This window comes from Oculina patagonica, chromosome 5, assembly GCF_052425735.1.
Source record: "Oculina patagonica isolate OP01 chromosome 5, crgOcupat, whole genome shotgun sequence".
Lineage (NCBI taxonomy): Eukaryota > Metazoa > Cnidaria > Anthozoa > Scleractinia > Oculinidae > Oculina > Oculina patagonica.
In genome coordinates, this window is record NC_135762.1 from 11321646 (window position 1) to 11347481 (window position 25836).

At 39.3% G+C, this 25836-nt stretch overlaps 2 protein-coding genes across 2 annotated transcripts; one reads left to right on the forward strand and one right to left on the reverse strand.

Moving 5' to 3' along the window:
* The first annotated feature begins 522 nt into the window (after positions 1 to 522).
* Positions 523 to 25378, forward strand: LOC144655454 (protein mono-ADP-ribosyltransferase PARP14-like). Its single transcript, XM_078515704.1, has 12 exons — positions 523 to 766; positions 3355 to 3464; positions 4025 to 4178; positions 6587 to 6838; positions 7232 to 7501; positions 7864 to 8106; positions 17340 to 17573; positions 17984 to 20310; positions 21232 to 21453; positions 21972 to 23562; positions 24027 to 24353; positions 24934 to 25378. The coding sequence occupies exons 1-12, from the start codon at positions 604 to 606 to the stop codon at positions 25215 to 25217; spliced, it is 6177 nt and encodes a 2058-aa protein (XP_078371830.1). The 5' UTR covers positions 523 to 603; the 3' UTR covers positions 25218 to 25378.
* Positions 9480 to 10471, reverse strand: LOC144655474 (uncharacterized). Its single transcript, XM_078515728.1, has one exon. The coding sequence runs from the start codon at positions 10469 to 10471 to the stop codon at positions 9743 to 9745; it is 729 nt and encodes a 242-aa protein (XP_078371854.1). The 3' UTR covers positions 9480 to 9742.
* Positions 25379 to 25836: the final 458 nt, after the last annotated feature.

A 25836-nucleotide genomic window follows, 5' to 3' on the forward strand; every position in this document is an offset into this window, starting at 1 on the left:
TGCCCACCTTGAATAAGTGCCAACTTTGAATAAGTGCAAACTTTCAAGGTAGAAAAATTTAATAAGCGCCCAGGGCGCTTAATCAAATAAATAGGTACGTTCAATTGGTATCTGTCTTTCTGCCAAACTTTAACGTTTGATGACGAATCGTGCCACGATTGACACCCAACTAGATCATGTTTTGGCGGCGAGTGTTCACGATTAGATGCAGGCGACGGAATTGAAAGTGTGACATCAGTTTGTCGGGACTTTCCAAACTCTATTCTCGGAATCCCGTCAGCCAAACCTATTCTGCATTCAGTTTCTGCATTCAGTATTTTCTCCTCATTTTATAATTATTCAAAACATTAAAACAATTCAGCTGGTGTATTCAAGATCCAGTGAGTACGTTTTTAATATCAAGCGAAACCTTTTCAATTAAATTTCGTTTTTGTCCTCCCCTCGCGCTGACTACATATTGAAAGCGTGACATCAGCTTCTCGGGACTTCCCCGAGTCAATTCTCGGAATCCCATCAGCCAAACGTATTCTGCTTTCAGTTTCTAATGATGCCGAACACGTTTGATTCGCTTTCCTCCATATAGCTCGAAAAACCGCTCTGGATATGGATGAAGGTCGAGTTTTATACGTTCGAGGAATCGGAAGAACGATATCAAAGGAAGAATTAACAATTTATTTTCAATCACGCAAACAATCTGGCGGCGGAGATATCAGCTCGATTGACCTGAAGGAAGACAAAGCGATCATTACGTTTGAAGAAGGCGACGGTTAGATATGTTCTTAGCTTTTTTTGTTTTGTTATTTCGTTATCCTTTATTTACATCATTTCATTTTCTCTTCTTTTTAGTGAACAAATGGTAGACTCCTCATCATTTCAATTTCATTCTTCCTTTAATATTATTTCGATTCTGTGGACAAGGAGCGAGCTTCCGGTTTCACTTTTGATCAGTTGTCGAATTCATATTGTCGAAGACAAATAAACCAGTTATGTTACTATCCATTAATTGAGGATCCCATTTTGCTGGGACATAGCCTAGCCCATGCTTTGGAGATCGAAAATAAGCAAACACTTAGCGTCCCCAGACAGAACAGTCACGAACAGTGCACAAAATTCAAGTCGTGATCGATCAGCCGCTTTTAAATATAATTATGTAGACGTGCTGAGAATATATACCATAGTTTGTCAGCTCTTTGTGTTAACTGTTCGCTTATTTAAGCGACAGAGCTGAGTTTAAAATCCATACCGCCTTTTATTAATATTCACGTATAACAGATATTGCGTGACACCCGACACTTCACGGATGTGGTTGTATACGTAGTCCTTGGCATGAATTTAAAGTGTGGAATTCTATCTTTTTACTCGGGCTTCTACAAAGAATGTAGAACAGCCAGATTTTAATCAAAGTCTCTTCGAGATATCGACGTTTTTGCATGAAGTACGAGTCGAAGGTTTATCCTGTGCATTGTTCTTCGAACTTATCATTACAGTTTCTTTGTAGTTTAGTTTAACAATTTCCTATCTTCGCGGAGGAAATGCAGCCATATAATTTTGTCAAAAATGGCTCGTCCGCGCCGGGTATTTATACACATATTCCTTAACATTACACAAATAAACAGTGCAAATTTCACCAAGATCTGACAATTCTATACTTTAAAATTGCAAGGACCTTTCGAGGCAGTCGATTACGGCAGCGAAATTAGCAAATGAAACAGCAAAATATGCGTTCGACGCTTTGTTTTTGCGACGCCATATTTGAATTGTTATAGGTAGACCGCTATTCAATGTGTTCAAGGCCGTATCGTTACGATTGCTCCACGAAAAAGCACGAAAAAAATACGGATATTTCCGACTACTGTCGGAGAAAACATTGCGCATATAATTGCGGCGTAAACAAATCGTTACACTCAAGCTGCGTTTTGTCTAGGCTCTGCGAGGGTCGGATATCAAGACCCAGGATTAAACAAAAGCCATATATACAGTGAATGCTTTCGAATTATATTTGAAGATGAAATAAGAAAGAATTTTGCTGTCTTTGACTGAAATTCCACTCGATTTGCGTAGATACGATCGCATGTTGTAAAGCCGATTCATGCAACATTGCTATCATTCCCTGTCAACGCGAGGTCACGTCCCTAACGACCTAGGCTGATGACGAAATAGAGTTGCGCTTGCATGTAGCGACCAAATTTGGCCTAATTTTTAACCGCTCCTAAGCTAAAAGAAGCCCCTATCTCTTGCATTTGTTTTAACTTCAATAATATCTTTGAAAAGAGCGAGTTTTTTGGTATGGTTTATTTTTGACGTTTGTAATTTTTAAACTATGTAAGTGCTAGTGATTATTTATTCGTGTTTTAGTTACGCAATCTATTGTTTGTGCGACGCTTTTTATAGATCGCCTTTCAGACACACGTGCGTTGAGATAAGAAAGCTGACATGTCACTTTTAAAATTGTTATATAACGTTTGTAAATGTGACAAGTCACGTTTTTTTCACGAGATCGCAAGTGATCACCCACAGCGGAAAGTAATCCCTTGAGAAATTAAAACAGTCCCTTGAGAAATTAAAAAAGTCCCTTGAGAGTTTACAAATATGTGGTTCCAAATTTTGTCCACTAACCCCTATTCTACGTTTTTAGCTTGTAAACAAGCAAAAACGTCGAAAAAATGGGAAAGGGGGTTTATTATCCTGTCGCAAATCGTCTTCTGCGCGTGCGTAAGAGATGATTATACGTAGAAAAAGGTCACCGAAAGTGTTTTGAGAGCGTTTGCACGATAGGAAATAGAAGCGAAGGTGCGTGTCTTATGTTATTTGTGAGATATACTTTAAAATCAATGCATCCTCTTGAATTTTCCTTAATTTCTGCATTTTTATAAATTCAAGATGTTTGCTAATACACAATGGCGAAAAAAATATTTGCTAATAGGCAGCCCCCCCCCCCCCCCCCTTACCCTTTATAAAATACTTTGAGGAAACAAAATATTTGTTAACCGTCAACCCCCCTTCCCCACCCCTAAGAAAAATGCTCTACACATTATCAGCTGATTTCCCATGTAGCAATGCGATTGTGCTCTTTAGCATAGGTACAAAGATTGACATCATTATAATCTGTAGTAACTGTCGTACACTATGTCAGCTTGGTGCAATGATGAAAAAAAAACATAAAATACATACGTGATGCGCACAGTAACGAAATATAGAGTACTTAGGCGGTTACTACTTATATTGGCCTGCTATTGCAGAGGCATTACTTACTCACTTGTTCCCTTACTCGTTCGTTCGTTCAATTCTTTCATTCTTCCACCCATCGTCACATTTTGTGTTAATTTGTTTGTTTGGTTGATTTTTGTTTGGCAGTTGCTAAAAATGTCGGAAGCAGAACGCATGTTATCAATAGAACACAAGTGGAGGTGTCATTTCAGCCATTCATAAGGGAGACTCAGTCCCAAGAGACTTCAGCTAATCAGGTCAGACTCTGACATTCTAAAATCAATCTTAGGACTGTTCTGTATTTTAACACTGGTTTTGCAAAAACACAAAGATACGTTCAAAACTTGCTTGCTGTAGTATGCTTCAGACTAATGTGCAAATATAATATAACGTTTTCTTAAGTATCTGATTTTTATAGAGTACTGTATGATAATCCAATTTTTGAATTGCAAAAATTTGTGGTCAAGCCTATTAGGGAGGACCGTCCACGCATCCACGATTCATGTTATCTTGAAGCACATTTTATGGTACCATTTTTGCAAGAACTTATTTATATTTATCGTCAACTGCATTCAAAAACCTACAATACTTTTAATTTATTTAACTCTACCGTTAATATCGGTTTTTACAATGCAACATCAACGGCCAATTGAAAAAATGATCATTTGGTTAATGGTTTATTGCCGTCAATAATTAACATTTTCCATGGAATTTACACACTTGGTAAACGTTTTCAGTTAAAAAATCTGATTTATCTCGCATGACGTAGTTATTATTTCATTTCAGTCATTTTAATGTGTAACACGTGCATTTGCAGACCTGTGTTGTCATCATCCGGGGACTCTCTGAAAATACAACGGAAGACGGTCTTCTGAACTACTTTGAAAACACGAGGCGATCAGGTGGTGGTTACGTGGAAGAAGTTAATATCAAAGGCGATTCGGCACGCATCAAGTTTGAATCAGCTGAAGGTAATGGAAACTTACTTTTCGGTACTTGAAACAGAACAGAAGTGTGCTCGTGTAACTTTCAGTTTGGCCGGAGGCATAGAGATCTGCATTCTTCATCAAAGAAAGAGATACTCAGAAAGAGCTATTTGAAACCTTAAGTTGTTTACAAACAAGAATATCAGTTTTCTTTCGTGATGATTAGATTTAACCTCTCCCCTACTCAATTAAAGGTCTCCCAGGTGTAGGTGTTTTGTTTGTGTAATGTGTTACGGCCCCGATATAAGTAAAACTAGTAGTAATTGGAAATTAGGGGAGTGCGTTCGGTAGGTTTGGGTAATAAGGGGTCGGGAGGTATGAAATTATGTTTTCATATTCTCTTGGTATTTGAGGTCTGTTTGTGATGCGCAAACTACAATGAAAAGTCCATGCAGAAAATGAATGACATTGCTCAAGCTGATGAAACCTGATCTGCTTGTACCAACCCATCTTTCTTAAGCATAAGAGAAGAATAAAGCCTTTTGATTGTGCCAAGCGAAATGGCTAAAGGTCTTAATGAATCCAAATACAGTACAATGTATATCTAGAAGATACTCATGAAAATGTTTTTGTAGTTATTTGTAACATTTACTGACAGTGACTAAAGACTATTAAACTGAAATGTAGCCATACAAACATTTTGATACCAATCCATTAGTAAAACTTTTTGTTTCCTTACAATCATTGAATACAATGGATGTGTTGATGAAATTTTTGGGTTGTAAAGTAACTCAACAGTAATTTAAAATAGCTCAACAACTTGAAATAGTCTGCATTCATCTTGCCAATGCCTAGTAGCCAAATGGAATATAGTGGTAGAGTCTCACAAGTCTGTACGCAGAGAGAAGTTGAACCTATTGAGCAAAGAAGCTGAGTTGACACATCACAACTCGGTGTCGTCACCGGGGCAAATATTACAGTGTCTGTTTCGTTGAAAGACACCACTATACAGCTTTCTAATTTTCTGATGAATAGCTTTCAGCCTAGAATAAATAGATACAACTTCACTTAACCTTACCTTGGAGAAAACTGCGAAAAATGTTCGAAAAAAGCGAAGGCAGAAGGAACGACGAAAGCACAGTCGAAACTACATGGAAAACCAACCCTGAAACTGTTATCTTTTCGCCGCTGTTGTTGTGTTAGCGAGAAACAAAAATACCAGTTTCCGTCGCATGGCCGCGAAGAAGCCCTTCAACTTTCCACGAACGGCCATTATTTTAGCGACGTTCGGTGCCTGACTAAAACCCTACTTCCCTGAATAAAACCCTGTTATGATTTTCATGTCATTTGCGGTATTATTTTAATTCGGGTACACTTTTTATTTTTTCTATTTTATTTGTTATTTTATTTTATTTATTTTATTATTATTTTGCAATACGACATTACCTACAATACTTACTTACACTACTTACAATGATAAAGCTACTTTCAATATAACGAGGATACTACTTACATTCTCACTTACAACTAAAAAGGTAACACTTGCAAAGGCAATAGAGGTTTACAAAAATAAGCTGAATGAGGTAAAAAATATATATGCATATGAAAGAGAAAAAGACTAAGTAGGACAAAAAGTCGTCCATTTTTTATAAAACGTTTTTAAGGTCTTATTCTTTGTTGAGATATATTTTTCTGTTAGAAATTTTATTTTAATCTTTATTTTAAACCCAGCTAAGCTTGGTAGTATTTGCGATCTTCTGCAATCCCATAAATACAGTTTTCCTATTAATAGGAAATAGTTTAGTAAGGGGCTTTCTGAAGTTATAATGCCTATTAACACATCTTTTAAACTCAAGTGGACATATTCTTTTGATACAGAATAAAAGTAAAATTTAAAATTTTTCCAGAAGAGTTTTGAATAAACACAGTAAAAAAGAAGGTGTCTCGGGGTTTCCGGCTGAAACTTACAAAAGGAGCATTTATCATCTGTGATGTATCCTATTTTGTATAATTTGGAATTGGTATATAGTATAGAGTACCTGTTTCGGCCATTTCTTCAAGCAAAACACGTTCACGTACGATTGCAAAATTCGACGCCATTTTGTTTTGCATGAGATCGAGGCAAATGTCGGCCAGTCAAAGATGGCGTCCAAACGCTGAAAAGGCATGGCTTCCGATCGATACCCACGGGATTGATCCATAAAACCCGCGGGACTGAGTTCGGAAAAAACGACGCGATTAGTATGCGTTCTCCTTCGTCGAACGCAATAAATTACCAAGTAATGAATTTAAAATTCGTTTAAACAAATTTAACCACGTTCACGGTTTCTATCTCGAACTTTATACAGATATAACGGCAGAAAAAAGGAGGATAAGCGCCCCTATTCAGATAAGCGTCCTTCTTTGTATTAGTACATTGTACACTATGTAATCGTGTGTTATGTCTCCCCTAGTGGCAAACCGAGTGGTCGCGCAAGACAAGCACACTTTGAACGGCGCTACACTTGAGGTCAGTTTAGAAATATGTGAAAGCAATGAGCAGAAGGGCAAAACCATTGAGGTAGCTGGTCTTGCAGCTAACATTACTGAAGACTCGATTTGCAACTACTTTGAAAACAAGCGGCGTTCCGGAGGTGGAGAGGTAGAAACTGTCGATTTTCGAAGTGTCACTGGAGTAGCTTTCGTGACATTTAAGGACGTCAACGGTAAGTAATTCGTTTTAACAGATTAAGAATTCATCTTTCAGGATATATCAGCTGCAATGACAGGCTTAAACCGAGGCAAACCACACATTGTACCAGTATTTTTTTTTTAATTTGCAAGTACGGTGCAATAAAGGGCCAAGTACATAAAAGTATACAAAAGGGGTTGCTTCCAAGAAAGACCACAACACGCCCATAATATACTTTATCAAATATCTGATGTATTTACACGAATACAGCAAAACAAAATAAAACATTGTAAGTATTACCGAGTGCAAATCAACGGTAAAGAAAGTACAGTCTACACTACAAAAGTTCTAGGAAGTTGATTGTGTGTTAATAATAATCATAACCTATACACGTCTCATGGTGAACGTTTTCTAATTGTACTTCCAGTTGTAAATAGTGTGTTACAACAAAACAAGCATACCCTTGATGGAGTTACCCTGAGTGTCACAGCATGTAACAACACGAGTGGCTTTCCGGAAAATGAAGAAGCACAGGAATCAAGAACCATCGAAGTATCTGGACTTGCCACTACAACAACCAAAGATTCCATTACGATGTTCTTTGAGAACACGAGACGCACTGGGGGAGGCGAAGTAGAGCATGTTGATTTTACCCCTGACCTTGGAATTGCTGTCGTGACTTTTGTGAAATCCGAAAGTAAGCGAGTTCGTCAAGGCCCATACTAGAGTTATGTTAGCCCACCGTCCAGGTTTCCCAATGAAATACAGTCTTTTTAGTTTTTGTGGCTTGGTTTCGTCCTGGTGATGGTATGTATGTTGCAGTTTAACATGTTTTGGGGTTTGCCTTACTAATTCGTTGGTACCAAGTTATGCGCATGGGTAGCTGATCAAGTTCAGTCAAAAGAAATAACCATTGAGCAACCGATTTTAATGTTCTGAAGGCAAGCCGATTATTATTTCACGTGGCAGTCTAAAACAAATACACCCCTAAAGAGTATGATTTACATTTTAAATCTCTCTTCCAGGAACGTCCAATAACAATACACCCTTATTTTTCAGGTGCACGTGGGGTTGTTAACAAAGGAAAACTCGCCCTTGATAACGCGCAACTGAAAGTTACTATTAAACAACCAGTAAAGAAGCCACCCACTGACACTACAAAGCTTCTTGTAAAAGGTCTGAGCGATAAGACCACATCTGATGGACTTCAGTGTTACATGGAGGTCGTGAGTAGATTAGAAGTCTTATCCATTGAATTTGGAGAGCAAGGATGTGCACTGGTGACATTCAATGAGACATATGGTAAGTTTATATAATTTCCCCTTTTGCTGTTCACGTCGTTAAATTACTTACAAATAAAAAGGGCAACAAAATGAACATAAGGGTTATTTTTTGACGGCTTCTGCTTTTTTTTTGTTGCAATAAAAATTTAGTTTAATTTTAGAACACAGGGATACTTGTCTACCAACGAAGTCAGTAAATGCTCTTTTCTCGTAGCTACTGTTGCCACTACATTACTTTATGCCTTGCTTGTTTTCGTTCCACTGTAACATTGCAGTTCCCATTACATGATTGAAAATAGATAGGAGAAAAAGATAGAGAACTTTATTAGAGTGTCAAAGCCTTGTAGCCTGGGATATACGCATACTAATTAAAATGGCTTCCAGTCATAGACCAACTTTAAGTGCATGGCAGGGAGTGCCCCAGGATACTTGAATGAGTTCAGTTCATTAAACGCCCCGACGTGTCAAAGCGCTCTACTAGAAACGCACAAGCTCTTGATATCCCACTATTCAGATCTGCTAGTGGACAGAAAACCTTTTACTATCAGGTTGTTAGTCTTTGGAACTCTCTGACACCCAAACTTAAACTTTGCCAATTCCAGAGAGAATTTGAACAATCCTTGAAGCGTCTACTTTAAACAGAATCAGTTATGTTAATTAATTTTAATTTTATTATATTCATAGTATATTTATAATATGTATTTATAGGTTTAAGTATTTGTATTTATTTAACTCTGAAAAGCCTCATTAGGGATGGGTTAATAAAATTTGTATGTATGATGTAATTACTAATTTAAAAGGTTTCTAAATACTGATCATGAGGACATCATGGCGATGAAAATGTGTAATTCAGCGTACCCGAGTCAGGTCGGGTTACGTAATATTCAGAAACCCTCACGTCCAATCAGGAGTCGTCTTGGGAGTCTCAAAGCGGGCTATGAAAACGATGTTCGAGTCCAAGTTTGTACTGATGTCAAAACATGTTTGAAAGCAAAGCATACTATTCCGATAGTAAAATGTTTATCGGTTCATGTTCAATGCCTGTGCTCGCTTATCTATTAAAGGGAAACTGATCGAAATGTTTATGTTCAAAGCGTTTGTACGTTCGCTTGTCTGAAGGAAACTTGCCGAAGTTTTCATGTTCAAAGCGTGTTTTCACTCCTCTTTATAAAAACTCATCGAAGTTTGCATGTTCAAAGCGTGGTTCGCACGGTCTTAAAGAAAACTTGTCGAATTCAAAGCGATGTTGTTGTCGATTTTCAAAGCGTGATCTCGCCTGACTGAAGTGGCTCTTTTGGAAAGCGTGTGTTTACTTGTCACAATAAAACTTTGCAAAGTTTTCATGTTAAAAACGTGGGTTCACCTATCTGAAAAAAAAATTCGATCGGTTCTCATATTTAAAGCGTGCGTGAATACTACAAAGAGTTTGGTCTCACTTTACGTGAATATTCCCTACACGCCGACAAATATTTTTCCCTTTGGAGGGAGTAGCAAGGCGTGACAGGCCTACACAACTCCTAACAATGGAGACTTTTGTACCATGTTTTGATCCTAGACTTTGTTATAATTTTGCTTTAGGGAGTAGCAAGGCGTGACAGGCCTACACAACTCCTAACAATGGAGACTTTTGTACCATGTTTTGATCCTAGACTTTGTTATAATTTTGCTTTTACAAGCATGTCTTTTAGGGATTTACCTCTTTTAAAGGATATAAGTGGTGGCTCTTTGAAAATTTGCCGTAGAGAAGGCTTGTTTTGTATCATGTGCCATTTTTGCATTAAAACATGTTTCAGATTTTGCACTGATGGGTGATATTGTGTTACAAAGGGCAAGATTTCTTTTCGGTTTTCATTTTTTTGCTGTAGCGCTGATTCCCTTTCTGTGAATGTAATATCTGATAGTAATTTTTCAATCAGATTATTTGGGTAACCTCTAGCACGAAGACGTGATTTGAATTGATTAATGTTCTCTTCAAATGTTTCTCTTGAAGAGTTAGTGCGTAAAAGTCTGAGGGCTTCGCCCTTCACGAATCCTTTTTTGACACCTGGTGGGTGACTAGAGAAAAAATGAGTGTATTGAAAGGTTTCAGTTGGCTTAAAATGTGTTTTTATATCCAGGATGGATTGATTTTGAAATCGTTTACCTTTGTATACATCTGTGTTCAAAAATGTTGTTTCAGTATTTGAGATTTCAGCCGTAAATTTGATTGTAGGGTGATGAGCATTTGCTTGTTCAATGAACTTGTCTATATCAGGTTTGCTTACATCCCACAATGAAAAAATGTCGTCAATATATCGTTTCCAAATTGTAGGTTTTACGACGTTCATGCTAAGAATCTGTGTCTCGATTTCGGCCATAAATATATTTGCAAAAGCAACGGCCATTTTGGTACCCATGGCGGTACCGTGGATTTGTAGATAGTTCTTTCCGTTGAATTGGAAAGAATTCTCTTTAAGCATAAGACTTAGCATTTCTCTGAGATAGTGTGTAGGGATTGGAGGGTTATTTTTGTGAAAGTTTTCGTATGCTCTGCATACTGTGGTTATACCCTCTTCCTGTGGTATATTCGTATATAGACTAGTTACGTCCATTGATACAAGGAATGTGTGTTTCCTCACCTTTGTCTTTTCAATAAAATTTATAAAATCTGTAGTGTCTTTAAGGTATCAGCCACCCTTCAGGACCGTCCGCGCCCGGATCGCTCCAGCGCTTTTGTTTTTAATACAAACCCCTACAAACCACACATTTTCTGAAAGCTTAATAGTTCCAGATTATGAATTATTCCTTTAAAAATGACGAAAACTTAAAACAAACGCAAAATTGAGACGTTTTTGCGAAAGTATATGTCTGCGTAAATCAAGCTCCGGGCCCGCCGAAATTAAGCGGAAGAAAACGAAAAACATCGCGTTTGCCTCTTAACACCTTTCTCTAAAAAACCGTGTCTCAGATTTTTGACAAGTGCGTTTGTTCTTTTGTAATGCGCAGATGAAGTTAGGGGAGACGAATCATCGCCACTTCCTGTGGAAAAATATAAATTATTCGAAAACGAGAAAAGAAAACAAAAATCGCAGACACGGTTTCGGAGAAAAACTATCTGGCAATAAGCTGGCCAAATTTCAGCCAAATCGGTTCAGGGGCTGCCGACTTGGAGTTAAAAACGTACGTTCAACTTGTCGAAATTTTCTTTCCGAGAAAAAAGCGAAATATATTTTTTGCGGAGTCTTACCCATAATGGGATAATAACGCCTAGAACGTCAAGGTTGATGCTTACCAGAAAGGGTCATCCTTCTCTAACAATAGATGCTTGACAGGTTACATTCAGCAGGCAAAACATTTACGCGGAACGTGGCGATATATTTTTATCTTCTGACCGGATACAAATCGAGGTTTATACAGTTTATAGAAAATTCAAAATTTTCGCTCCACATACGGAGCCGCATTTATGTTATATAATTTGACATGCTTCGAGTTTGGTGGTGCTGATTCATCGAAAGCGCGACAAAGCCGGTAACAAACGGCGATTGCAGCTGAAAGTGAAGGTGAAGCCTCGAAATAACGTTCGGTCAACACAAAAGAAAACAGGCTTGCCGAAATGAGACTAGTAGTTCTAGCTGGGTAAGAATAAATTTGATTTAAGGCTTACATATTTTCAGACAACAAATATCGTCGATTGTAAACCCTAAATGTTTCACAAGGCAGGCCGTATCCACCGTCACTGTCGTTTTATTTCAATATTTATGCGTGTCTGTTTCCATTGAACAGTAGCGCGTCTTCTATTCTATTCAGTGTGACCACTTTCTAGATCTTCAACATGAATTTACGATCGGCTTTCATTTGCTGGCGCGGAAACCGACTGCCCGCATTCGGCGCTTACCGCTTGTTCTTGCAAATATGTTCTTGCGTGAACAATGGATCTGGGATTTCGTGACGCGTTGACAGGACATCTCAACGGGCAATTAACATAATTAACCTTGCAAAAAATTTATCGCGCAATAACTTCGCGCAGAAATAAGATTTTTTTGTGAACTTTTTTGTAAAAGAACGCCCTTGAAGAGCTTTATCTGAACATCACAAAATCTCAAATTTAGAAAAACTGCACCTTTTAACGGTGGCTGATACCTTAAGGTAAGACTCTTGTGATATGGATATAGGCTGGAGTAATGTGTCAACAAATGCTGATATTCTTTCTGTAGGCCCACTGCAGCCGGATATAATTGGTCTACCTACTAAAGTAGGTTTGTGAATCTTAGTAAGGGTATAGAATTCTGGTATTCGCGGTGGATTTGGAGTTTGTGACAACCCTTTTCTAGTCATGTCATCAATGTAATTGTCACGGTGTAGTTCTAAGATCAAGCGTGACACTTTAGTGTGTGTATCCTTTACAATAGGTTTGTCAAGAGGCTGGTAATTATTTAGATCATTTATTTGAACTTGGCCCTCTTGTATTTTATGGTGCTTATCCATGACTACAAGTGTGCTTCCCTTGTCCGCTTTTTTGAAATTAAGATCTTTGTTATGTTTAAGAGCGCTTAACGCTTTACGTTCTTTGCGTGACAAGTTCGGTTTTGGTCTGGTCAATTTAATCTCTGCGATTTGTTGTTTGACCTCTTCTAGGTAGGTTTCTAAAGTGACTGATGGTTGCACTGGTGGTTCCCAGCTGGATTTGACATAGAAGGGATGGATTGATTTATTTTGCCCATGCAAGATGTATTTTAAGCGCATTCGTCTTGCGAAATCGTTGTAATCCCGCAAAAGTTGGCGCCGTATATTATTTTTCGTGACTGTGGCCGTTGGTATAAATTTCAATCCCTTGGTCAGTCAGTCAAATTCGTTTTTGATAGGTTTTTTATAAACCTCTCTTTATTGTTTGTAAGAGAAGAGGTCGGTAGTTTTCTGCGCTCATTGCGCTTTTTGGTTTTATTTGTTTTTTTGTAATCATTGTTTTACCCTTCCTTTTGTTTTCGTTGTCTGTAATTGTGTTTGCAGTGTTAAAACACTCAGTAAACAGACATTTGTACTTTTTAACATCTTTATTGTTGACTGCTTCCTTTAAAGTTGACAGCAGTGTCGGCACATTTTCTGGATTAATTCCTAGTATGGATGCTAGGCTTTTTACACTGATATCCGCCGATAGCGGTTTTTCTTTGGATTCATGTTTATTGCCTCTCTCGGGAGTGCCTTTACGGAAAGTCTTTCCTTTTCCTTTGCGGAGCTTAGTTTTTTGTTTTTCAAGGCGGCGGTAGTTAAATCTAGTCAAGGCTGAAATGAAACCTTGCTCGACCGTTTGAACGTCTCTTTTGAACTGTTCGTCCGGCGGGATGTTAGCCCGCGCACTATATCTTAGCGACTTTGGACAAGTCTTGTTCTCAAGATGTACCTTGAGCTTCTTAATGGACTCTTCAGTTCGCTGGATTTTAGCTTCCAGTGTGTAAAGGTTCTCGTCTGGTTTCCTTTTCCTATTCTCTCCGTCCATAGGTTGCTTTGCTGTTCTTTCTGGATTTCTTGACGGATTTACTTGAGGCTGGTAGCTCGGGGTTCTATCTTCTTCTTCTTCTTCTTCAGAGAGATCAATATCGTCACCATTATTTGAGCATCCCGGCGGCTGTAAAGAAGGCGGCGTTCAGTTGGTGAGTTTTAGGCTACTTCAGAAAAGGATTTCGTAGGGTTTAAGCGCTCGTTAGAAGCTTAAATTTTGGTGAATAACATATTTTTGTATAAACTTTTTATTGGCGTAAAGAAAATAAATGGCCATTCTGGAGTGAACTTCTCCTTTAACTGCCCTACCTATCCAAAATAAAAAACAATTTCTACTCGCATGACATTAATAAATTGATTGATTGATTGATTGCATCCAGTTGAGTAATTTTCCTGCTGACCAGGAAAAAGTTTCAGATGCAAATGTAAAAGAAACACGTAAAATTATTGCGGTTTTTAGTGAAATGCGAACTCTGATACAGTTCAAAACCCAACTAACGATTGCGTTTTTGCTGCCGTCAATCATAATAATGGCGACAGCCAACGAACCACGAAAAACGGAAACAAACTAAAAAATAGATTGAAATCTACCAATCACAACTGACAGACGTGACCTTTTGACCCGATTGAAGTGAGCTCCTGCTTCCCGAGAGGTCCGCTAAGATGATTGACGGCAGCAAAAAGCGAAAACTGTTGACTGACGATTGAATTTCAGAGTTCGCACTTCACTGAAAACCGCAATAAAGTTATTTACAGTGGTCATGCACTTAGCTTCAAGGGAAACCAAAATTTTAAGTGGACATAACAGTTACAAATTCCAACTAGCAGGAGGCAGACCAGTTCTCTATATACAAAGCATGACCAAGGATTTGATCTCAGGACAACCGGGAACAAATCGTGAAAGTCTTGGACGCTGTTACTGATTTTCTATATAAGTGAAGGAGAATCGCAATAGACGATTTCTTTTGCCGACGTGAAGATGAGACAACACTACAGAAACTTGTACCGAAACATGCCACTCGCTCCTTTATCATTTAAATTGTTAACTGCTCTACTAACCTAAAACAAAGCTGATGTTCATTCCATTAGTCTTGATTGTCTCAGAACTGCCACAAAAATTCTAAGATCAAGATCCCTTCGTCTTCCTTCACACCAAGCTCACTTACCAGTTACTTAAAGTTGTCATGTTTCTTTAGATCACCTTGAGCCGACCTAATCCATTCCATTTCAGCGTTCTTCAATTCGGTTCCTTTCAACATATCGGTGCGCCTTTGCTCCGAACTAACCCTTAAGTTGTCGACAAAGCGTATCACCCACGCTGTTACAGTGACAAGCCTATGCAACGTGCTGTATTTGTTCGCGTTAACCACAGTCGCGATGCCAGTTGTTTGTTTCGTTTCGGTCAACATTACCATTGAGGACTTCTTTTCTTCTTCTTCACTACTCTCGGGCGTTCTCAATGTTTCCGTTATTTTCGGCCAATCCTGCGGTTTTTCTGATACCCATTGTGGTCCATGCCACCAAAGCTCATCTTCTTTAAGCTGTGATGCGATCGCTCCTCTGGAACCAATGTCTGCTGGGTTCTCTTCTGTTGGACAATACAACCACTCTTCTCTGCTACTCAACTTTAGGATTTCATTCACTCTGTGTCGCACAAATTGTTTCCATTCTCCCTTGTTCTGTATCCAGCTGAGAGCTGTTTTGCTGTCGAGCCAATACCTCACGCCGTTCACTTTCAGCTGTGACAATAACGCATTCTTTATTGTGTTTACAAGTTGCGCGAGTATTCTAGCCGACATCAACTCTAAGCGCGGAATCGAAAGCTCTTTTAAGGGAGCATTCCTCGTTTTGCTTGCAACTAATCTGACATGGGTTTTCCCCTCCTCTGTGCGGTATGCAAGGTAAACAATACGCGTTCTTGCTCGCATCCCCAAACCCATGCAAATAACACTCGGTCACGCTCTCTCCCCCCGTTTCGTAAAGGTACCTACTGATTTGAATTTCTCCCGTTTGTGACAAATCTTGAACCCATCTGTCCCATTTTCGCTTAATTTCTTCTGTCAATACCGCATCCCAATCAATTTTGCTGTTGCAAATTTCCTGAAAAAGTATTTTCATACTGACCGTGACTGGACTTATTATTCCCAATGGGTCAAATAAACTGGCCAGTAAACTTAACACATTCCGTTTTGTGGCTGGCTTCCATACCCCTTGCCTTGTCGGCGACATGCGCAAGGTTAAAATAGATTGTATCGCTCTCACAATTCCAAGCTAGACCCAACACCTTTTCCCCCTTTGTTCCACTTTGTACGTTCAACAATTCGCTAATGTGGGCTCTTTCAATTGCGATCTTTTTTCCAAACCTTCTTTCCAACAGTTCGATGGCGGCGTTGTAATTTGCCTCGGACAGGGAAAAACCAGCGATTCACGCTTTGGCAGGTCCCTCGACCAATCCTCGAAGATAGGAGAACTTTTCTACATCACTCAACGAGTCATTTGAGTGAATTGCACTTCGGTATGAGTCCCAGAACTGTAGTCACTCATGAAATATCCCGGTAAACTTCTTCACCTCTAATTTGGGCAGTCGTGCCTTTGCTTTTTCAGTCTTTGGTGGTGGACTTGGCACGGTTTGGCTTGTCGGCGGTGCTGCATTGGCTAGGTTTTCTCTTAACTTTTCTTCGATCGCGAGGACCACTCCTCGTATGACGGCCTTGATTTTCTCTGATTTGTCAATCTCGGCGGCAATGGTTGCTTCTCCATCTTCTTCGGCACTAACCAGATCCAGTATCGTATCGTCTAGCCGCCTCAGCGTTTTCATTTTTTCTTTCAATGCAATTTTCGTCTGCATGAGGCTGTCCTTTCTTGTTCCATCGTAGTCTTCAAGGATTCCCTTTGCGGTGTCCATCAGTCTCGTCACATGGCGCGATGTCCTCCTCTAACCTTCCTCTTATTTTGCACAACTTCTGCCATTCTCTTTCTTTTGATCCGGCTCGAAGGACCAGGAGAATGTTAGCTTATGCTTGTAACAGTGAAGATAAGAATTATCTAGAGGAATTTTGGGCGTACGTTTAGGTTGAAACATCCTGTGACGTACAGGAATGTGTAACAATGTTCCGCAAATAGTGGGAGTGGGTTCAATTACAAAGAGTTAATTGGATTAGTCTAGGTAAAAACGCAAGTCAAGTCATGCAACAGGAAAACAGCTAGGGGAATTTAGTAAAATACAAATAAGTATTGTGAATCTTACATTTACGCAGTTTAGGCGTGTATTTCCGTTGTAATAGCAAATAAATAGAATCGAACATCTTGTAATTAAGTAGATAGAACGATGGAATGTAGAACGTGGTCATCGTAAATAAACGCAAAATTTAAGAAAGATACAGTCCTATTGATTGTCGAACCGGCGGAACGCAGAGATTTTCCTTAACGCAGTGGAGAATTCTGCAAAAAAATTCTTTTTCTACAGTAAACTCGGTACGCGACGCCATGTTGTTTCCTTTTTGCCAAAGCATTTTGCGTATGTTCCGTACGGTTCTCGAATGCTTGACAGATTTCTTTACTGGGGCGATCATAGAAACTGAAAAAGCGGCAAGGGAAGCTTCCAGCCCACCCCTGAAAAAACTATGATAAAAATCTATAACTTTGTACTCAGACCGTCTAATTGAATTGATTCGAATTGTTACGAAATACAATAAGTATTGCGATTGCTAGTAGACCGTTCCGTAGAAGGGTTTTTAAACGTTCTCTTTAATCGTGAAAATTACAATTCTTTTGCAGACTATCAAACCATTACACACAAGGTTGCGAAGAAGCCACTGGAAGGTAAAACGCTATCAATAGAGCAAGTTCCTGTTTGCAATTGCGTGCAAGTGACAGGTCTAAACAAGGGCAACACAACCGAGGATGCAGTTCTTTACTTCTTTGACAACCCCAAGAACGGTGGTGGTGTTACCAATGTAGAACTTAATATAGAGGAAGGATGGGCATTGGTTCACTTCGAGGACCCAAAAGGTATATTCAGTCTCCAAGTAAACAAAGATTATGAAGAAACGTAATGATTTAGGTGCACTATACTTATTCAATATCTAGACCTTGATTTGCCGAAAATGGTTCTCATATATCAAAAGTGCTTCGATCTTATCACATTTGGAGACATCATAAAATAGTTTCTTTACTTTCCGGGATCATGATGTAATGAATCTACATTTAAAATAAGTAGAAACGACACCTCTCGTGTGCTGCCTACAGGCAACAATGGTGTCGTGTTTATGTGTTAGAAAGAAATGGCAGTTGAGAGGCGTACTTTTTGCTTAAAAGGTTCCTTCATTAAAGTTAAACGGTAAATTTAAATTTAATGTTAATTTAATAATTTGTTTATATTATTAAAACAATTAACCAGTTTGTTAATTCTTGTTTGACAGTTGTGACCAAAGTTCTGTCAAAGATTCACTCCCTTAACGGTGCACAGTTGGAAGTGAAATCCCACAACCCTTTCCTTGGAAAGCCGGTTTATCAACCAGATGAACATGAAGTTGAAATGAAGAAAACTATCCCAGTAGACGCAGAAGTAGTGGTTTTCATTTTTGAACGCTGCAAGGCTGACTACATGCAGATCCAGAGTGAACGTGGCGTACAGATTACCTGGGAAGAAGGCGATAGCAGCATCACTGTTTCACCTGTGAATGAATCATCAGCAGAGAGGAATAAATTTGACACTGCATGTGAAGACATCACGTCCTATATGGATGCGTTTTTTACTACCACTACACGTGTTCTGCCGGAAGCTTGGCACGCTGTTGTTGAATACTTCAACAAAAATGGTATTTCGGTGAAGGAAAAAGTGAAATTTCAGTGTTCCGCGCAGCAACATGCAATTACCCTAACAGGCAAGAGGAAAGATGTGGAGGGCCTGGTGAAGGAGATACAAGAACTGAACACAAGGATCGAGATAAAGATGAAACTCGAGGCATCTAAAACGACCAATGTTTTTAATATTCCACAAATACGGCTACAGTTCTTGAGGGATCTAGAATTTGAGAAAGAACTGGAAACCCAACATGAAGAAACGCAAGTAAGGCTACTCTTGGACGAGGGAAAGGTTGAGATTTGTGCTCCTCAAGACACTGTTCATAAGGTGACTGCAGCAATATGGGAAGCAGTTGCCAACATAAAGGAATCAAGTTTTGAAATGTCCGAGAATGCCATCGAAATTCTAAGGAGTAGAGCATGCCAAGCATTCATAAAGGACCAATTCACAGCCAACAATTTACAAGCTGCCTTGGCTTTTGATGCTGAGGACGAGGAAAATGTAGTCGTCATGGGAATGAAAACTGAAGTGGCCGAAAAAGCTTCCAAGTTGGTTAAAAAGTTGGTTGTTGAAGAATGCCTTGACGTAGATGAGGATCAAGTTCAGCTGGAGAGAAGTGAAAAGTGGCAACAGTTTAGAAAGGAGCTGACCGAAAAGCGCATTTTAAGCCTTTCTTTTGATAACGGCAACAAGAAAATATTGCTAGTGGGAACAAAGGATGATGTTTCGTTCGCCTTTGGAGCTGTCAAGCGCTTCTTGAAAGAAAATACAATCGTCAGTAAAGTGGTGGGACTTCCAAGAGGTTCCAGGCGGTTCCTTGCTAAGTACCGGGAACAGGAACTTCGGCAAATAGAAGATGGACTGAAAGAGGACTTCACACGTATTAAGGGAATGACAGGTGAAGACTATGAGGATTTGGTTATCACTGGAACCACTGACGGAGTTGACAAAGGTGCCAAATTGATTCAAGATCTTGCTTCCAAAGTTGCATGCCGAAAAGTTTTTCTTAACAAACCTGGAATGCGTAAAGTACTGGTTCGAAGCAAGGGCAAGAAAATGCTGAGTCTGCTGGAAAATGAGAATAAATGTATAATCGAACACTTTGTGCCTCAAAAAGATGATTTGTCAAAGAAACCAGGAGATGATGAAGAAGAAGCAAATAAAAAGAAGAAAGAGAATCTGTGTAACTTCCTTACCCCAGAAGGGAAAAACATTCTGGTTTATAAGGACAACATCTGCAATCGTGATGTGGACGTCATTGTAAACGCAGCAAATTCTAACCTTCATCATGTGGGTGGCGTCGCCAAAGCCATTGCTGATGCAGCGGGAGAAGCAATCAAGGATGAATCCGGAAGATATATCATCGACCATGGACCTGTACTGGAAGGGCAAGTGGTTGTTACGTCTGCAGGAAAATTGCCTTTCAAGAAAGTCATTCACGCCGTGGGACCACAATGGAGAAAGGAGGCAGCGCGGGAAAAGGCAATGGGTAAATCTCCGAGAGAGGAGAAGCTCCTACGCTATGCAGTAACAAATGCTTTAGATGCTGCTAAAAGCTTTAAATCGATCGCAATTCCTGCAATCAGCACAGGCATCTTCGGATTTCCACGTGATCTGTGCGCCCAGATTATGGTTGACTCTGCACTGGCGTTTTTTCAAGAAAATCCAAGTTGTCGTTTGTCTGAGATTCAATTCACCAGCATTGATGAAGATGTTGTGAAGGCTTTTGTCAAAGAGATGGATTCCAGATTTGTTCACGATCCTAATTATGAATCACCTTCGAATGCAAACGAGAAGATAAAGGCGAAGAAAAGCAAGGGAAGGAGCAAGTCAATTCCCACTCCGCCCTCAGTACCAGCTTCTGCAGATATTCCAAATGTTATCAAGACAACAGAAGGCTTAAAATTGGTTCTTGTGACTGGTGATATGTCTAAAGAGGAGGTAGGGCACACAAGTTTTATCTTTATATTATTAGGAGAGGGCATTTTAGTTAAAAAACGTCGTCCTGCTCCTCGTTATTTAGCACTGATTTAAAATTTCACATGTGAAATTGCACAGTTGCTATGACAAAGTTTCGTACATCCACGATTGTGAGCCTAGTTTGTCACCTATGATATTAAAAGGAAACCAAATGGTATATTCGCGAAAACAACCGTGACATTATATCCTTATTTCACTTGTCACAATTTGATTATCCATACGAAGAAGAGTGTTTTAGGGTTGCTGGTCAGGTTTCATACTTTTTAATAACACATTTAAACATATTTAAAATGGCAAAGATGCAATGTTCATCAAGTCACGAGCGTGGGACAAAAAGTTCTAATTTCCCGACGGGAATCGATCGAACCTGCGACCTTCCAAACATCGGGCAGGCGTTCAAATCGGAGGGATTCATGGTGAGCAAGGCCATTCACTAGGTTCATCTGTGACACGTGTCCTGCATGCTGCAAGGATCAGCAATGTTGAGCTTGGTAGTAAAATAAGAAAGATGTAATGTTCATCATGTCGCGAGCGTGGGCCAAGGGTATGTGTGTTCTTATATCCATGGATATGTTTTGCTCAGTTATAACGTGCAAAAGTAGACCAGATAAGCACTGGGGTGTACGTAGAGCATAATAAAGGCGGCAACATCAGCCATTTGAAAACGTTTTATAACTTTTGACAACACGTGATGTGTAAAGTGAGAAGCTACTAATGTCAGTTCATTTCGCCGCTCTTCTAGCATCGAAAGGTACATTATTTCCATCTACATTATTAAAATAGGAAACAACATTTTAATTGTATTACATCGTACAGAAAAGAGTCTTGTTCAAGGAAATATCCTTATATACATTAAAAAGAGTATTTGTTGGTATTCCCCAGGTTGATGCGATCGTCAACTCAACTTCATCAGACTTAGATCTTAGCAGAAATGCAAGTGCTAAAGCCTTGAGTGATGCTGCTGGTCCTATGTTACAGCAAGAATGTAAGGCGATTGGAAAGGTGAACGATGGAGACATTGTGGTTACAAGCGGAGCAAATCTGAATTGTAAGCATGTCTTCCACACTTCATGTGCTGGATGGAACCAACAGAGCGGCGAACAGGTACACGAGAAAATTCACATTGAGAGCACAGATATTTAATTTCCAATTTTTCGTAACGAAATCGTTTAATCAAGTTGATGGGAAACATTGGAGACAAAGTTGTTTATGCACAGTCAGGAGAATTTTTCCGTTTCTTTATTAGGTGCTGCATAACACTCAAGCAACTGAGCTTACCGAAAGCCCATAAATTAAATTTAATGATAAATAAATATTGATTGTAAATTTAAAGCTCGGTAGTGAAATGAGAAAGATGTAATATTCATTATGTTACGAGCGTGGGGCAAAGAAAAATCTGAGTTCCAGACACGAATCCAACCCATGTCCTCACCAGGCGAATGCTCTATCCACTGGGCTACGGAGAGACTTATGGTGGAAAAGGCCATTTACAAGGCCTTGCTCACCTGCCTGGTGTTTGGGAGGTAACGAATGTGATTTCCTTCGGGGACTCCTTTCTCCTTTTTTTTATCCGATGCTCGTGACATAATAAATGATACATCTTTCTAATCTTTCGTTTGTAGGAATTGCGCAACATCATAAAGAAATGCCTCAGTGCAGCTCAAAAACGAAGCCTTGTGAGTATCGCCATTCCCGCGATTGGGACTGGAAATCTTGGCTATCCTCACGATCGCGTGGCTGCTGCTTCCTTTGATGAAGTTTTGAAATTCAGCAAGAATAATCCAAGCGGCACCTTAAAGGAAGTCCATTTAGTTGTGTATGACAAAGATTTGGCGTCGGTTCAAGCTTTCCAGAGTGAGCTTCAAAATAGGAAAGGAAGTCAACCCGGGCCACCGCCACCAGTACCAGCACCCGACCGTGACACAAAAAAGCGTCGAAGATCGCGAGGAATAACTGCTACAAGGCCTGAACCAGATGAGTCGATTGCTGACGAAGATTCTTTTGAGATTTTGGCCGAAGAGTTGGATCCTTTAAAGCCCGAGATCGCTATTGGCAGCGTCGTCGTTCAAGCTGAAACTGGTGACATTACCAATGAAGTAACCGACGCGATTGCGACTTTGTCAAACGAAGAATTAGATGTTGCATTCGGCGACGGTGTTGGACAGGCAATTTTGAAAGCTGGAGGACCAACTATTCAAGCAGAATGTTCAACCTTGGGATTACAGCCACCTGGGTCTGTTGCAGTAACTGGAGCAGGGAAACTGCAAACAAGAAAAATTTACCACATGGTTCCAGACAAAATGAGCATGCCCTGTATTCAAGATTGCATTGTCAAGTGTCTGCAAAAAGCTGATACCAACGGGCTGGCGTCAATAGCTTTTCCAGCTGTTGGAACTGGTAACATCCACAAAGGTGTAAAAGAAGTTGCTGAAGGGATGTTGACCGCAATTTCCAAGTTTGCTCAGGAGCAGCCAACGTCACTTACCTTTATTCGAATTGTGATATATCAGCCACATATGTTACAGATCTTTCGAAATGCAATGGAGTCTCGCATATCGTCAGAAGAAAGCAAAAAAGGAGCCCTTTCTACGTTTATCGGCTGGTTTGGATTTGGAAAAAGTGGCTCAGCAACTCCGCACACTACACCATCAAAGAACGCCCTGGGTGTGAAAGGACAGAGCTACTTGGAAATTTTTGCAGGGACTAAGCAAGATATTGATAAAGTCGTCAAGGAAATTGAAAAGGATGTGGCTGATCAATGTAAACAGAAAGTGATCGAACGTGATGCCATAAGCAAGCTCTCCAAACAACAAAAACGGAAAATAAAGGAATTAGAAGTAAAACACGATGCCATTGTAACCATCGAAGAGGCAGTTGGCCGCATAAGTATAAGGGGTTATGCCGAAGATGTGTTAGATGTTGCCACCACAATTTACGAAATCCTCAACCAACAGATAGAGGAAGAGCACACTCGAGGGTTTGAGGAACTTGTCTCCAAAAACACCCAGTGGTTCTTTTATGATGATGATGGCAGTCTGGAGCCCTATAACACCAGCACTAACTTGCAAATAGAAAAGGCGTTTGGTGATGTCCAAGATTCCGTTATCGTCTTAGTTGATGATGTCAGATGTAAGATTGTCTTCAAGGATATGAAAGAAACTTGTCTCGATGATGGAGTTGAAAGGGTTGTCGTCCGAAAAGAGATTGGGAAAGGTAAATTTATTTTTGTAAAAGGAAAATATTGATTCAGTTCTTTTTCTTTCTTTCTTTCTTTCTTTCTTTCTTTCTTTCTTTCTTTCTTTCTTTCTTTCTTTCTTTCTTTCTTTCTTTATTTTATTTTTTCTTTCTTTCCTTCCTTCCTTCCTTCTTTCTTTCTTTCTTTCTTTCTCTTTTTCTTTCTGTATTGATCTATTTATGTATTTGTCGTAACATCGCTGTGTAACAGATCATTTCGATAGGTTTGATTGTATACGGTGACGTTACACAACTAAACCACGCGAGTTCAAGAAATATATCAACGACATTTTCTGTTGAATAATGAGTTTAAAATGCTGTATTTATCATCGGAGAGCTACAACTAAAACTCATTCACGTTTTACCCCCATCTACAGTTTGCACAACTTGTACATGAAAAAATGTTGTACAACCGTAAATATTTTGCAAATTATATTTAACAGGTATTCCACTACCTATCGAATGGGGAATACATCCAAAGGACAGTGCAGGCAAGGAGAAAGAGGTTCATCTGGTGCCATTGGACCCGGTCAATGACGCAAACGAGTTCAAAAAGGTACAGGATGAAGTCCGAAAGACCTCCAATGTCACCATCACCAAGATTGAAAGAGTGCAGAACCCAGCCCAGTACCGTGTTTATATGGTACGAAAGGAGCAGATGGAACAAAAGAAAGGCAGCAACGAAAAAATACTTTTCCATGGTACAGCCGTAAGCAGCTGCGCCAGTATCAACAAATTTGGTTTCAACAGAAGCTATTGTGGGAAAAATGGTAAGATCCAAATGTAATAGATTGATAAATCACTATTTACTTCAAATTCGAAGCGCATTTGGCCGATACCTCTTAACTTAATAGTCATACCAAACTGTGCATTAACACTAAACAGATTGAAACGACCAAGGACGTGATCTATGAGACTTGTAAATGTCGTGCACTTTTGTGTGGTTATTGGTGGGTTAATTTTGATTTGTTGACTTAATAGATTCTAGGAACATTTTTCTAAGCTGACCACTTATCTAGGATAGAAGCAGAATCATGCTGTACTGTAAAGTTGAGTAACAACTTCAGTTGAAACAACGAAACAAACCATGAAACGGCCTTAAATTTCGCCGTCCGGCCAGTTGGTTTTCGCTGTGAATATGGTTGACGGCAGCGTCAAACGCAAATGTTCGCCTTAAGTTATTTACTGCAATGAATGTAGTATTGATGATTATTTTTTTACATTCAAAGTATTGTACCGTTTAGAAACTAAATTATATCCTGAAGTAAGATATGCGTGAAGCTAAGTTTCAACGGAACGAAGTTGTACGTTACAAGGCCCTGATTGGTTCCTTTTTAAACCGTGTTTTAGCCACTGTGTATGGAAATGGCGTTTATTTTGCCCGTGATGCTTCCTATTCCACGCAGTCCACGTATTCGCCACGTGATGGAGCAGGAAACCGCTACATGTACCTTGCACGTGTCCTTGCTGGTGAATACACGACTGGACGCCAGGGAATGATCACCCCACCACCCAAGGGAAGCGACGCCACAGATGCTTACGACACTGTCGTGGATAACCCGGGGAGTCCAAGTATATTCGTTGTGTTTTATGATAATCAGTGTTACCCTGATTATCTAATAACTTTTAAGTGAGAAGAACAAGTATTCTGTGGTAATAAAACGTAAAAGGGCGCTGCATAGCCCCATTTGAATACTTCAAAACTTTTAGTTACTCATTTGAGATACAGTAAAAACCCGCGAGTAAGAACCTATTATTATTCAGGTAAGCCTTAACAGGTTGTCACATAAATGGTTATAAATTTATGAAAAAAAAATTCAATATTGTTGGAGAGATTTTAGTGGTATGCACAGTAGTGCTTTGTCCAAAGCTATTTCCCAAAAGTAAATCTTTTTAATCAATTTAAAAAAATAAGAAACTGTTTCCAAATTTGAGGCTAAATAGGTTCTTATATAAAAATGGTAGGTTCTTACTCGCAGGTTTTTACTGTAATTACTTTTTGTTTAAGACATTAAACGGACTGTGTCACGACTGAGTTAGGTTTATTTTGTTAAGGAGGCTCGATGTAGTTTTTTTAGCCGATGGGTGGTTGTTTTGAAAATTAAAATTATCTAGGAAGCCAATGTTCGATTTTTGCCAAAATACACCATAATGATCAAATATGACCAAATTTTAATTTTTTACTCGTCACTTTGTCACAAAGGTTACCATAGCAACCATTGACGTTTTCTTTTGTTCTCAAACAAGCTTGGT

Bases quoted from the DNA above. Each gene is read 5' to 3' on its own strand.
- LOC144655454 (XM_078515704.1), top strand. From the start codon at position 604: ATGGATGAAGGTCGAGTTTTATACGTTCGAGGAATCGGAAGAACGATA. The intron at 17,574-17,983 runs GTATATTCAGTC...CTTGTTTGACAG, and splicing joins TCACTTCGAGGACCCAAAAG to TTGTGACCAAAGTTCTGTCA. The intron at 24,354-24,933 runs GTAAGATCCAAA...ACCGTGTTTTAG, and splicing joins AAGCTATTGTGGGAAAAATG to CCACTGTGTATGGAAATGGC.
- LOC144655474 (XM_078515728.1), bottom strand. From the start codon at position 10,471: ATGGCCGTTGCTTTTGCAAATATATTTATGGCCGAAATCGAGACACAG.